This window comes from Acartia tonsa, chromosome 8 (genome assembly GCF_053477335.1).
Source record: "Acartia tonsa isolate MP-2025a chromosome 8, ASM5347733v1, whole genome shotgun sequence".
Taxonomy (NCBI): Eukaryota; Metazoa; Arthropoda; class Copepoda; order Calanoida; family Acartiidae; genus Acartia; species Acartia tonsa.
In genome coordinates, this window is record NC_137267.1 from 595140 (window position 1) to 609661 (window position 14522).

The 14522-nt window shown below is 31.9% G+C and overlaps 2 protein-coding genes across 2 annotated transcripts; both read left to right on the forward strand.

Moving 5' to 3' along the window:
• Window positions 1-7235: 7235 nt before the first annotated feature.
• Window positions 7236-11610, forward strand: LOC145325340 (uncharacterized). The gene is made up of 5 exons (XM_080168340.1): window positions 7236-7521; window positions 8105-8472; window positions 9222-9321; window positions 10356-10428; window positions 10861-11610. Exons 1-5 carry the CDS (start codon window positions 7260-7262, stop codon window positions 11012-11014), a joined length of 957 nt encoding a protein of 318 aa, XP_080024466.1. The 5' UTR covers window positions 7236-7259; the 3' UTR covers window positions 11015-11610.
• On the forward strand, window positions 11546-13234 carry LOC145325341 (uncharacterized). Its single transcript, XM_080168342.1, has 2 exons — window positions 11546-11670; window positions 12274-13234. Exons 1-2 carry the CDS (start codon window positions 11627-11629, stop codon window positions 12872-12874), a joined length of 645 nt encoding a protein of 214 aa, XP_080024468.1. The 5' UTR covers window positions 11546-11626; the 3' UTR covers window positions 12875-13234.
• Window positions 13235-14522: the final 1288 nt, after the last annotated feature.

Here is a 14522-nt window from a genome sequence, read left to right on the forward strand (position 1 = left end):
ATTAAATAAAAAAAATAAAAAACAATTTAGTTTGACAAGCATTATGTCCTTCGGGGCTAACAAAACTGGTTTTAATCTCATTATTTTTCATTGTAACTGCACAAACAACTGTCAAAAATACGATGCGATAAATAATTATTAATAAAAAGAGTTTGCAAAATTTTTGTTAGCATTGAGCAAATACTATCCTTGTCCAGTCATTTTTACCTGTTTAAAATTCTATACTTTGTCAATTATAATATTAACCATAATATTTTTATAAATTATAAATATTTTTTCGTTTATCTTCTCTGTACAAAAATACTTATCTCTAATTAAAATAAATATTATAAATCAAAATGATTTATTTAGTTCGAGTTATTTTATTCATTCTTATATTTGATTAGCTGCAATAACAGTACTTCTTTCAAAATGTATGCAAATGCTTCTAAACATATTTTTATTTTGTGCTTTCTTCTAAACTTTGTGCAAGGAGAAAGGTAATAGTTATTTATTGCATCGTATTATAGACAGCTTTCCGCGATATTAAAATGAATTATAAGATTAAAACCAGTTTTGTTAGTCCCTAGGTTCCCGCCGAAGGCCCGTTATTTCAATTAATTTCATGATTTTTATTTCAATATTTGTGAAAAAATATCTGTAATACGATGCGATTTTTCATTATTACGGAGAACCGGTTATAATCTAGCGTATATTAATCGGTTTCGAAGCCTGTACCAGAAATAAATTATTTTTACAATTTTATTCTATATTTTACTAAGAAATTAATTTTTAGTAGCGAAGAATACTCTATAGTTCAATTTGTCTTTCCGTCTATCCGTTCGTAATTTTATCAGCTGCTATTGAAGTTGGACGGCTGAAATGTTTGGTGAAGATTCTCTACATCAATGAGAATCAAGTTTAGAATTAATTTTCTCCGTCAGTTTGTCGGTCATGCATAAAAAGACATTATATCTTTATTATATTTATTTGTTTGTCCTTCCATAAATTTTCAGAGCTTCGCTGCTTATGGATGTTGTCATCCTTGTTTAAAAGATGATTTGCTTATTATAAATGTTTAACTATTTAGGAAAGGTATTTCTTACTGCACTATACCATTGGTTCATTACAATATATACTGGCCTATCATTGGTCAATTGTATTGTATGACGTCATTTTTTATTAGGCACTATAAGCTGCTTCAAGATCATTTGCTAATTATAAATGTTGAACTATTTAGGAAAGATATTTCTTACTGCACTGATACAGATATACTCAACTGTGCAGCAGAGATTATACAAGCTTATGATGCATGCACTCAAGGAATGGATGTAGAATATACTAGGATGATAAAACAGGAGAAAAATTGTCGTCAATTAAGGTTGCAATTTCCTGTTGCTTTTATTGGACGGGCCGTAGGAGGGGAGAGGATGGGGTAAATGAGGGGTATGGTGAAGATCGTTATTTTAGCCTGCTACAGAGTTCACTTTATTATAGAACATGAAAATCTGGTGTAAGATCCAAGTAATTATACATCCATTACTGAAGGATCTACCATACATCCTATTGGAGCTGTAGACAATGATCCTACAGAAGATATCAACAATGTTAGTCCATATGATGATATTCTTAATTGTATGGAATCAATATTAGATTATGATTATTGTTTTAGCTGTGTTTGTGATCTTATACCCCTTTGTTAGATATAATTAAGATATATAAAAACAAGGATGACAAGTTGACAACATTCTTAAAAGCGAAGCTCTGAAACGGTAAGACGAACGAACATTAACTCATGTAGAGTGTCAGAACTGAATAAGCAGAATATAAATGAATAAGTTTTCAAAAATTGAACATAAAACTGTTAATTACAGATACTGTTTAAAGTACATGCTTACATTTATGGACTTGATTATAGGTATGCTTTGCATAAAATATTGTACTTAGTTGTCCTAGGACATTCTGTTAAAGATTATAGAGTTGCTTCGCATTTAAATCGTACTTAACTGTTATAGGAATCTTCATGCAAAATTTGTAATCGATAGGACAATTCTAACATGTCTAAATAAACGAAAAGAGCTAACCGATACGGACGGACGGACCAACCCTAATTGTAGAAAAGCTTTTCTTTTCAAAATTAACACTTATTTAACTTTAGTATTGTTAAATACATATGTAAATACTTATATATTTTGTGATTTATAAATATAGTTTTATCTATAATACAAAGTAGAACGATGTCTGTCTGTCCGTCTGTCCGTCTGACCGTCTGTCCGTCCGTCTGTCTGTCTGTCCCTTAAGATCTCGGTAACCACTGAACCGATCGGATTCTACTCTTCAGGGTATCTACCTATTGGTCCTGTGGTGGTTTTAAGCTATTTTCTCGGGGGGTGGGACACCCCCAACCCCCCCAAAAACCAAAAAATCCCCCCCCATTTTTTTTTTTTTTTTTTTTTTTTTTTTTTGAAGGAGTTTCCATGGTCCTTTATGGTCTCTCGCAATAATTTTTTTTTATCACCTCTTGGGCAAAGCCCCTAGAGGCTAGGGGCGAAGCCGCTAGTGAATTATAAGTTAATATTCTGCTTATTAAGTTCTGACATTCTATTTGTATCTACTACCATCTGATTTTAGAGCTTTGCTGTTTTTGATTTTGTCAGCCTTGTATAAAATCATTTTGTGCTTTTTTTGTTTTCTACCTTCCTCTGGGAAAATAATAATCATGAAATATTACGAATCAGCAACTGGAAATTTATAAACTTTCTTTTAGATAGAAAATGATATTCGTTACAGTTGCTGAACCCTGGATGAGTGATAATAGCAAAATTTGGAATTAATTCATCATTAAATCATTGTAATAAAGTAACATGATGTGTAGGTCCCGGGAAGGTTTATAACTATTTTGAGGGAGGGTAACACCACCCTCCTAATAAAATCACCTCTAGGAAAAAATTTCTTGAATATTTTTTTTTCAAAAGTAAAATACAAAATAAGGGGGGGGGGGGTTCAAATTCAACCCCTAACATCTGAAGTGCTCCTAGAGACCTCTAGGCGCGTAGCTGCTAGTTTTACTTATAATTAAACATTTATTCAACTAGGATGACAGCATCCAAAAAAGAGAATCTCTACTATTAGAAGGAAGGACAAACTAACAATAACTCTTGTAAAGTGTCAGAACTTAACGAGCAGAACATTAATTTGTAAGTCTAACAAAATTGTACATAAATTTGTTGCAAAATTGCGTACATATAGGATACAGTAAAAGAACATACTTTCATTTATAGGATCTGATTATGCCTCACTTATAATACTGTACCTTGTTGTCCTAAGAATATTATTAGTTAAATATATGAGAAGGATAATTACATAATACAATTTTTAAAAACCAGCATGTTTTAAATGTATGTACACACTTCCTTATAGAGTTGCTATGCTTTATAAATTGTACCTAACTGTTATTGGAAGCATCATGCAAAGGTTGAAATTGATAGGATAATTCTAACATGTGTTTTTTTTTAATCATATCATACAAAAAATGTTCTTAAAAAGTAAAAAACTTCTAGTAACGATCATAGAGTTGCTACAATTTCAAATTCGTACCTAACTATTATATGCAAAGTTTGAAATAAATAGGACAATTATAACATGTCCAAACTATGACCTGTTCATAGCGTTTGCATAAGCTTCAAAATAGTTTTTAAATGTATTTTTTTTTATCATTTTGAGGGGTGGGGGGAGGGGGAGGGAATAAAATAAAATAAGAAATAAAATAAAATAAAATAATAAAAAAAAATAATAAAATAAAAAAAAATACATTAAATTATCCCCTTCAAATCTTTGAAACGCCTCATTTAAAATGAAAAGCTTGTACGTCCCTGTACTAAAATTTAATAAATTTTTCTAAATGTTTGGAAATTTGATCTTTCTAATCGATTAGTAAGTTCTTGGAAATCATAAGGGAGGACGGGATTAATGGACAATGAAATTTTATAACCACGTTCACTCATTCGTTGGCTATTAAATCTTGATTGTTTGATGCACACTGACAGTGTCCGAACTTTTCAGCCAATAATTCTAATCTAGAGACAGGGTAATTTTGTTTTTCATAGTCTGAAATTTAAATAATTTATTGTGCATTGTCCTATTCCTGGAGATCCTTGAGTATTGTTTTGTCTAAAATCAAAGTGCTGATATGATGCATTGCTGATAGTTATTTATCACATCGTATTATAGACAGCTATCCGCAGATATTAGAATAAGAAATTTTATAAATTAAACCAGTTTTGTTAGCCCAGAAGTGCAAAAGGCCTGGGATTACAAAAATGGTATTAATTTCATGATTTTATTTTAATATTCACAGAAAATTGTCTGTAAAGTGATGTTTTAAATAATTTTTTAGTATGGCTTAGAACCGGTTATAATCCAGCGGATATTAATCGGTTTCGAAGCAATACCGGAAAAGTTAATGTTTGTATCCAATTTAAAAAGCCAATTCTTTTCTGTATGTATAACATGTGCATCTGTATATGACATCGCTTTTAACTATTGATATATATGATTACTAGCGGCTTCGCCCTATATAGTTTTGGGAAGTCAACCCCCCTTTATAGAAATATTCAAAAAATTATTCTTTGTTTAATTACTCTGTGGTAAAATTAAACCCAGGTTGTGCGCTTTATGCACAAAAATTTTAATTTGTACAAATTAAACCCAGGTTGTTTGCCATATACACAAAAATTTCAATTCGTAAAAATTAGACCTAGGTTGTTCGCATACACAAAAATTAAAATTAAAAAAAAATATTTTGATTTTTTTTTTTCGGGGGGGGGGGGATTCATGGGGGCTTCGCCCCATGTTGCAGTGGGGTTCCCCCACCCCAATTACTGGTTTTTGTTTAAAAAAAAAAAAAAAAAAAAATATTGGGAGTCGGGATTTTTTTATTTTTGGGGGGGTTGGGGTGTCCCACCCCCCAAGAAAATAGCTTAAAACCACCAGAGGACCAGTAGGTATATTCCCAGAAGGGTAGAGCCCAATTTGATCAGCAGTTACTGAGATTTTACAAAAAATGTAAAAAAAATTTTGGGGGTTGGATTTTTTTTATTTTTGGGGGGGTTGGGGGTGTCTCACCCCCCAAGAAAATAGCCTAAAACCACCACAGGACCAGTAGGTATATTCCCTGAAGAGTAGAATCCGATCGGTTCAGTGGTTACCGAGATCTTAAGGGACAGACAGACAGACGGACAGACAGACGGACAGACAGACGGACAGACAGACGGACAGACGGACAGACATCAAGCTACTTTGTATTATAGACTTGGATGTTGCACCAGAGTTTTACTAAAGTGATAATCCATAACTCTTATCCCCCTCCTTCTACTGGATGAACGAACTGACCAATAAATGATGTACAATATTATCTCTTATGGTAATCAAAACTATTGGTAAAAAAGTTTTGACACCGCTAGTTCGCATTAACTAATCAGGATTCAATAAAAAACCACAAAGTTTTTAACTCAACAAATAAGAGAACCTGTTTTGAAAAATTTGGTGATAAGAAGTATAATTACTGTCCAATGTCTCCCCCTTCCCTTGTTCGAGTATAGCTACGGTATTAAGGATTATTGTAATTCTTGTTTTATTTTTAAAACTAGCGGCTACGCCCCTAGAAGCCTCTAGGGACGCTGGTAGGAGGGGGAAAAGTCGACCTCATTCATCCCATTTTAAATTTGAGTTTCAAAAGAGTAAAAAAAAATATTTTTGGGGGGGAGGGGGGTGAAGACACCCTCTCCAAAAATAGTTTAAAACCTTCCCAGGGACTATAAGAAGCTTCACTGTAAAGGAAAACAATATCGGTTCAGCAGTTAGCGAGATCCTTCGGGACAGACAAAAAAACGCTTACTACTTTATATAATAGGATAACATTTTATTTTGATAAAAAAAATGTATATCTTTCAGAGTCAAATAACGATGAACTGAAATTAGTTTCCGAATGTGAACACATTTTCCGAGGTGTTTCCCAATCCTATCTCAATATTTGCTACTAGCTAAAAAACCTTCAAACTTAAAAAAAAAATCAAAATTTGAATGTATTAACGATTTATACATTATACATTCAAAGTTTTAATTTTTCAAATTTTGATTTTTTTTTGGAAGTTTGAAGGTTTTTTAGCCAGTAGCAAATATTGAGATAGGATTTGGAAACACCTAGGAAAATGTGTTCACATTCGGAAACTAATTTCAGTTCACCCAAATAACATATAAATCTTATCAGTTGCGTGCACAGCACTTTGTATAGGGGGGGGGGGGATTTCCAACCATCAAAAGGGGGGGGGGGGTTGTAAAAACGCACTTATAAACTAAAATCAAGGGGGTGGGATAAAAATGGCGTTTTTCATCATTGGGGGGGTGTAGGTAAGAGTAGTGTTTGAAGTGTTAGGTTAAGAGGAGGGGGGGGGGGGGGGGGGGCAATTGACCCATTTACTTGTCACGCAACTGTATAAGTTTATTTTGATTTAAAATTGTCTATCTTTTAGAATCATGTTTCATATGATTCTGTTGAAATTTTAATATACATATGATAATGGATATAGAATACGTTGATATATATAGAGGGGAAAATTATCGTCAATCTGTGGTAATATTGACATAATTTAATGGTCAGTTCGTTCTTCCAATAGGAGGGGAGGGGTTGGGATTACCTCAAACGGGCGAGGCTCTAACAACAGGTCCAACAATCCAGGGGAGCCAAATATCTCATTTTCCGTCCAAACACCCGAGGTATTATGTTGGGTAACACCCACCAGGCAACCAACCATCTGATTGCACGACCTTTGTCTGGAAGTCCTATGCTTGGTAATGAGTTGGGTCTGTTTTGTGCCAAGGCATTACCCTACTCTAACTATTGATGTCGCGCACCTGACATAGCAGCAGTAGGTACTATTTTTTACGTTTAATTAGTTATGAAGCGGTGGTAAGCCGAGATTCGAACCTATATCACCTACCCGCAACGAGCCACAGTCGCAGGTTAAAGGGGATGGATGGTGGATAAAGTTTTTTTTTAGCCAGTTGCGAGTATCACTTTATTAGAAAACATGAAAATCTGTCGCATTATCCATGTAATAATATATCGATTCATATGATACAGTTGCTCTCTCTCAAATGTAGGCTAGGCGACTTATATGGTGAGTCAGTTCAGTTTCAACTTAGTGAGTATTAATACAAATTCACAGTGACCCGACCCCTCTTTTCCTGGTTTATAATAAAGGTTTACATTTTTCAGAAACATGTCCATATTAATTACTCATGGTATTGTTGACTATACCAGTGGAGTGAGACACTGGGTCAGTTTTAGAGATAATATTTATGATGCTACTAAAATTTACTCCCCTAAGTTTAATTTGTCCTACTCCACTCCACCCCACTACTGCAGGATGTTTCTGGATTGTAGTCAGAAAAGGATTGGCATTGTGATGGCCAGTCAAGACAAGTGTGCTACACTAAGATCAGGAATGCTCAAATGTTATGATACTAACAAGAAGTTAATAGGTAAGGAATACCAGCGTTATCCTCTTTAGAAATTTTTAAAAGCGAAGCTTTTCTATAATTAGGGTTGGTTCATTAATTTAGGCATGTTAGAATTGTCCTATCAATATTAAACTTTGCAGTGATTCCTGTAGTAGTAATTTTTGCCAGAATGTCCATACGTCCATTTTAAACATGTTGATTTTTTACTTTTTTAGCAACAAATTTTTATGCAATCTAATTAACCAATTGTTCTGATTTTTGGTATACTGATTCCTGAGACAACAAAGTACAATATTATAAGCAAAGCAACTCTATAATTAAGTCCTAAAAATGTAAGTTTGTCCACTGTGCATGATGAATACTTTTTATGAATACTTGATGAATACTTTTCCCATCGGTTTCAAACTGTGCATGATAAATACTATAAAAGTTAGGTACGACGAAGAAAGCGTAGGTAGCAACTCTATGATCGTTACCAGAAAGTCCATACGTCCAGTCCATATTATATAAAACATGCTGATTACATGCGTAAAAAGGGAGCATAGCCTTTTTCTTAGGAATGAGAGGTTATGTTATTAATAATGATATTAAAACTATAATTTAGTGAAAGCCAGCATTGAAGATCATGAAGTAAATGATGAATTGTATTTCACTTTCAAGTCAAGTAAGTTCGATGATATAGTTAGAGTTGAACTTCATGATTCTTCAGCTCTTGTTGTCAACAAAACTAAAACACCAGCTGCTGTTAAAAAGTCTTGCACTTCAACTCTCTCAACTGACCTGGCCAAACTGCTGTGCATCGGTGATTATGCTGATGTTGAAATCCACTGCAAAGATGGTGAGGTGATGAAATGCCACAAGAACCTGCTTGCTGCCAGATCCCCAGTATTCAAAACTATGCTGGACAGTGATTTCAAGGAGAAGGACAGTGGAACAATCAAGCTTGACTATATGGAGATCGGCATTGTGAAGGTAAACATGGCTTATTTTCAGAAGATTAAGGTTGAGTTAGTTATTATTGAAATTTTTTTTTAACTAATCTGTTTTGAGCAGCCGTTTTTTTTGAGAAACATTTTTAATGACTTAGCAAAAAAGACCCCAGCATGGTTAGTTAAAGGGGTAAATTTTTAAAAAAAGAAATATTAATTGATTCGAAAAGGATGAAAACTCCAAATTCGGCGAGAAATGTGTAAAAATTTTTTTGCTTTTTGCTGTTGAGCAGGAGCGGCCTGAGGGGTAATATTTATTTTATTCAGTAAGAATAAATAAAGCCCACTGGAATATAAATAATATTTTTTTGAGGATATCTTCGGAACCGATAAACATTCTCTTAATGAAAAATCATGTGTTTCATCATATTACAGACAATTTTCTAAGAATAATAAAATAAAAATAGGTAGGCATAGTCCCTTTTGTGACAACGCATATTAAGGGACTTTTTTCGTAGTTTGATAGTAGCTTTTCTCCTGTTACTAGACCCTACAGGGGGGTCCATTCCTGCGGAACAATCACCCAACCTAAAATAGCCTACCAAAAGCTACTTAGAAAATACAAAAATATCGCCCCTCAAGAGGCGTTGTCACAAAAGGGACTATACCCAAATATTGACATCAGTTTTGTTAGTCTAACAAAGAAGGGTTTAATCATATAATGTTTTATTCTACCATCCGCGGAAAGCTGTCTATAATACAATATATTAAATAACTATTAAACTTTTTCAGGAACTTCTAAGTTTTATTTACAGTGGAATTGTTGAGCATCCTCAAAAAGCTATGGAACTCCTAGGGGCTGCTGACCAGTTCCAAATACAGGATCTCAAAGGTAAGCTTTTAGTTTAGGATGGCTGACACCCGATAGACGGAGAGAGAATTTTTGTTATTGTGGAAATATTCAGGGATGGAAGGGACATTAGGCTGTTTATTACACTAGTTCCCATAGTTTTAAAAGCCTCTTTGGTTACCAACGTAGGGGACTTACGTAGAATTTGGATTGGTTGGTTCATTAAGTGTCCATTGGGTGTGCAACTGTTTTAAACAATACTTGTGATTTAGAGAAGAGGTAGCTTTATGTATCACCTACAGGGATGTACTTAAATTTTCAGCAATTGTCTTATCCCTTTAGACCCCCTGGCTAAATATTCATTTGTTACTTATTCTAAAAGTTAATTTGATAGGTATTTGGCTTATGAACATCTTTTAAATATTTATTAAACCAGTCAAACCTTTTAAAAAAATTTCATTAATAAAAAACTAATTTGTAACAAGCGTTTTCAAAATCGGAGGGAGGATAACCTAGTCAAAATTTAAATGGGAATTTCGTCAAATTCCCCTGACTAATGAGCTATGGACATCTTGTTATTGCTGTGTTATTTATGAACCTTGTTTAGATTAATTGCATTTCTTTTTTAAAAGTGAGGTTTTTCTATAATTAGGGCCGGTACTTTCGTCTGTAAAAGTTAGCTCTTTTTTTACTAATTATGAATGGTTCTTATCAATTTTAAGCTATGCATGATGATTCCTAATCAGGTACAAATTAGGAAGTATAGCAACTCTTTAATGATTACTAGGAAGTTCGTAATTCCATTTAAAACATGCAAGACACCAACAAAGTCCAATATTTTAAGCATCTCCATAATTAAATTCTTAAAAATAAAGTATTAAATAAAGCATAAAATATTAAATTAAATTATAGGTTTCCTGAATTTATGCAATTTTGCTACAAATTTATGTACAATTTCGTTTAGACTTACAAATTAATGTTCTGCTGTTAAGTTCTGACAATCAAAAGAGTTATTGTTCATTTGTCCTTCCTTTTTATTTAGAGCTTTCCTTTTATGAATGTCATTCTTGTCTTAGATATTTGTGGTGAGCTCTTGGCCTCTACTATGGCTGTTGATAATGTTCTGGAGATTCTTGCAGCCGCAGACAGGTCAGACTTAGCAGTCGAGTAATACTAGGGTGTTTGTTGGAATCAGATGTGCCGAATCGACCATGTTTTGACCAATAAATTAGGCAATTTGGAATCATTTAAAGGGGAGGGGGGGGGGTTAAAATGTGGTGACTTATGACAGGACATACCAGCAATTTTATTTTGGGTGCTAATCCCTTAGTCTTAGAGATAATTGGGTAAAATCTTTTTGGCTGAGTCTATAATAATCCCAAGTCTTGGTATCTTTCATAAAAACGGTGGCGCAACTACCGCCCCAGCTCTGCTGTTTTCTTCTGCAGCGAATAAAAAAATTGGAATCTTTTTAATGTGCTCTAGGAATAAAATCGTTTCTGGTGGGTCAGTTAAAAAGATTTAGAAAAAAATTTTTAATCTTAATTTTAATTTATATCATTGAGTTGAAAATTTTTACAGGTATAGGTTGACAGAACTGAAGACATCAGCAATGGCCCTGGTGGTCCTGAATGCTAAGACTCTGGTCAACACTCCAAAGTTCAAAGAATTCTGTACAGAATGTGTTGACAAGCAACTTGTTGTTGATATAGTTAAGGCACAAGCTTATAAGTAAATTAGTTAGATTGCAAGCTTCAATTTGATACTTGTCAAATGTAAGACTAAGTTAAACTTTGATTATATTCTTAAATCCACTCTTTGTTTCTTTTAATTTTTAAAAATTATTTATTCGTTCTTTTGAGCCATATTTGAAAAAGTCTGTTCAAACTATCTTTACATCTGTAATGTCTATAATTAAAAAAGTGCTTGTTTTTTTTTCAATTAGCTCTCATATTGAAGAAATATTATAAGATTAATTCAATAGTGTATAAATATATTAAAGTCAGGTTCACATTCATTCTTCACAAATTGATTTCTACAAAATTGGTCAAAACATAAACAACCATGATATTTAATGGTCTGTTGAATTAATAAAAGTGAATGACTTTTCTCCGTGTACTGATTCAAACTAAAAAAAAAATCTAGATTTATTTCAACTTCCCAAAAAGCAGAATTTTGGTAGAAATTGCTTATAACTAGTGTAAACCTATAAGAAAATTCAAAAATAATTTTACTTCATGAACCAGTTGATCCAATTTAAAAATTAAAAAAATATTATTAATAAATCCTGTCCTTTGTACAAATCTTTTATATAATAATTCTATTTTCAGATATCTGTGGAGAAAAAATGTCATTTAATAATGTTATTGAGCTGAATGTTGGTGGTACTAGGTGAACATTACTCCCATATAAAAGTAACAGGATATGTGTCTCTGTGAATATGTCTGTATTAAAGGATCTTGTATATTGTAGATTCTCATATCTCTAGGAGCACATTCTAGTGCTGCTAGTTATTCTAAATTTTATCTGCAAAGCTTCTCTTTTGATAGGAATAACGGATAGCTCTGATCGTTAATTTGGATATTTTAGAAATGTCTTATCAATTTCAAAACTTTGCATGAAGATTCCTGTAACAGTTAGAAACAATTTTAAAAGCGTATTATTTGATTATCATCACCATATAGTCCTCATGTCTATTTATGTCATTTATGGGAGAATTGTTTTGTAGTAGCTCAGCTACTCTGTACTTTGAAATGTTCCTCCTTACATCCTTAAGAAGTAGAAAAACATGATTTTCTTGGCTCCTATTTTAGATAGTTGGCTAATACTACTAAGTCAGTATTCCCATTATTAAGGAACATTATTAACTATAAATCATCCATGGTGGTCAGACTGTTTTTAAGCAGCATTTTAGCTGCATTTTTATTTACCCCCATATCTTTAGTGGATATTTGTAGACCCTTTATAAACCATCATAGACTATGAATTGTTTAGGTTTGTTACCACCAGACAGACCCTGTTGAAAGAGCCACAATCTGTTCTTGCAAAGATGTTTGAAATAGATTCTCCTCTGCAGCCTGCTGCTATGTTGAAGGATGGATCCTACTTCATAGATAGAGACCCAAAATTTTTTGAAATTATCCTAAATTTCTTGAGAAATGATAAGCTTTCTGATGATCTTTCCAAGACAGAACTAAAAAACCTGAAGATTGAGGCCAGTTATTTTATGCTGGAGAATCTTCTTGGCATCATCAATGAGAAGCTTGATTACCTTGAAGTTTATAGATTCCGATATTGTTATGTAATAAAGAATAAATATGAAGAAAGAAAGATGGAGCATTACTATTCTGTTAGAAAGTCCTATTTTGAAGATGTTCCTCTGTATGTAATAATCAATTACTTTTCAAGAGGTTTGAGAGTTAGTAAAAACTATCCTGGTCCTTTCCAACCTATTGGGACTCATTTTGTTATTTCCCATGATGATATTATAAATATTATAATTGAACACTCAGGATCACTAAATGTTAAAGAATTCATAGAAGGAGCCCGAGACGTGTTGGTGGCTGAAGTGAAGAGGAGAAATCAATGTAGATAACTCTTAAGTGGAAAAAGAGGATATTTCTTTTTATGGCATGTGTGATAAATTGAAATTTTCAGAAGTTAAAAAAACTAATGAATATAAAAAGCTTATAATACTTCTTTTAAGTATTTAAGGCTAATTTTGATCATACAATGTCTTATAAAGAAAAATTTCCTGCACATTTTATTATTTTGTGTTATTCCTATCTGATTCTTTACTATTTCCAATTTATATGCATGTATATCTTTTGATTTAATCGTTTAAGCATTTTTTTTGTGATTATATCTTGATATGGACAAGAATTTTGACAGAATATAATGCAAAATGTAAATATTTAATTTTTTTTTCTACTGAGATAATAAAGTTTTCTTTAAATTCTATTAAATTGCTCAAAAGAACTACAAGTGTGAATGACAAATATATCTAATAAAAGCAAAGTTATAAATATTTTTTATTCATCAAATTTTTATGATTTTAATTTTTTTCAAGTTTTTGTGCTTTCCTTTTTTTGGATTCTTTTCTTCTATTTAATTTTTACAAAGAAAGTGTATTAACTTTTTTGCTTTTTATTTAAGATAGCTAGCCGGTGCTTTTAGTAAGTAGTAGATGTAAAATTTTTCATAGAATTCAGATATGCAATCGGTTTTTTTTGTAGACCTCTTATTTTTTAATTAATTTAAGTTTTTTAAAAAAATAATTAAGTCGGTTTTAAGGTACTAAAACGCAACAAAATAAAAGAAGAAAATGGCCAGTAGGAACCAAAATGGTAAGATCTTTAATTTGACACCTTACTTTTAAAATTCTGTTGAGTAATTATTGAAAAAATCTATTTTTTTAACCTTGGTTTAATAAAAACTTTAAACCTTAATATTTTCTCAAACAGACATAAAAACATGGATTCATATATACCTTTAGAATCAGAAAAATATTACGAATCCATTCTAAGCAAAATTGGAAAAAAGTAAAAACTTAAAAAAATAAAAATGGCCTAAAATGCTATATTTTTACAGGCAACACTTAATTGTAACTATTAAACTAGCCAATCAAAAATCTCTAAAATTGACGAATTAAGAAGCTTCACCTCAAAACTTAACCAATAGAATTGACAAAAAAAAGGATAATGTTCAAACAATATATACAATAGATACTACAATAAAAATAGTGATACTTACATAACATGTAAAGAATGAAAAATTATGAACAAGTATGCTTCAGTCTGTTAATAAACTTCAAAACAATGCAGTTAAAAATGCATTATTGTTTCTTGTGTTAAAAAAGTATCTGTTACAGTGTATGTACATTTGTTTAGGTTTTGTTCAGGTTTTGTTCAAGTCAACCCTTTAAAGCCGAAAATTATGATTCTTAAAATAAACTTATTTTTTTTATTATAGTTTTATAAAACTTTTTCAATTTTGCTTAGAATAGATTCTTAATATTTTTCTGATTCTAAAGGTATATATGAACCTATATTTTTTATATCTGTTTGAGAAAATATTTAGGTTTAAAGTTTTTATTAAACCGAGGTTAAAAAAATAGATTTTTTCAATAATTACTCAACAGAATTTTAAAAGTAAGGTGTAAAATTAAATATCTTACTATTTTTGTTCATACTGGCCATTTTCTTCTTTTATTTTGTTGCGTTTTAGTACCTTAAAACCGACTT

Coding starts and splice junctions, on each gene's coding strand:
- LOC145325340 (XM_080168340.1), top strand. CDS start 7,260: ATGTCCATATTAATTACTCATGGTATTGTTGACTATACCAGTGGAGTG. Junction 9,322..10,355: donor CCAAATACAGGATCTCAAAG/GTAAGCTTTTAG, acceptor TTCTTGTCTTAG/ATATTTGTGGTGAGCTCTTG. Junction 10,429..10,860: donor ATTCTTGCAGCCGCAGACAG/GTCAGACTTAGC, acceptor AAATTTTTACAG/GTATAGGTTGACAGAACTGA.
- LOC145325341 (XM_080168342.1), top strand. CDS start 11,627: ATGTCATTTAATAATGTTATTGAGCTGAATGTTGGTGGTACTAG. Junction 11,671..12,273: donor CTGAATGTTGGTGGTACTAG/GTGAACATTACT, acceptor TGAATTGTTTAG/GTTTGTTACCACCAGACAGA.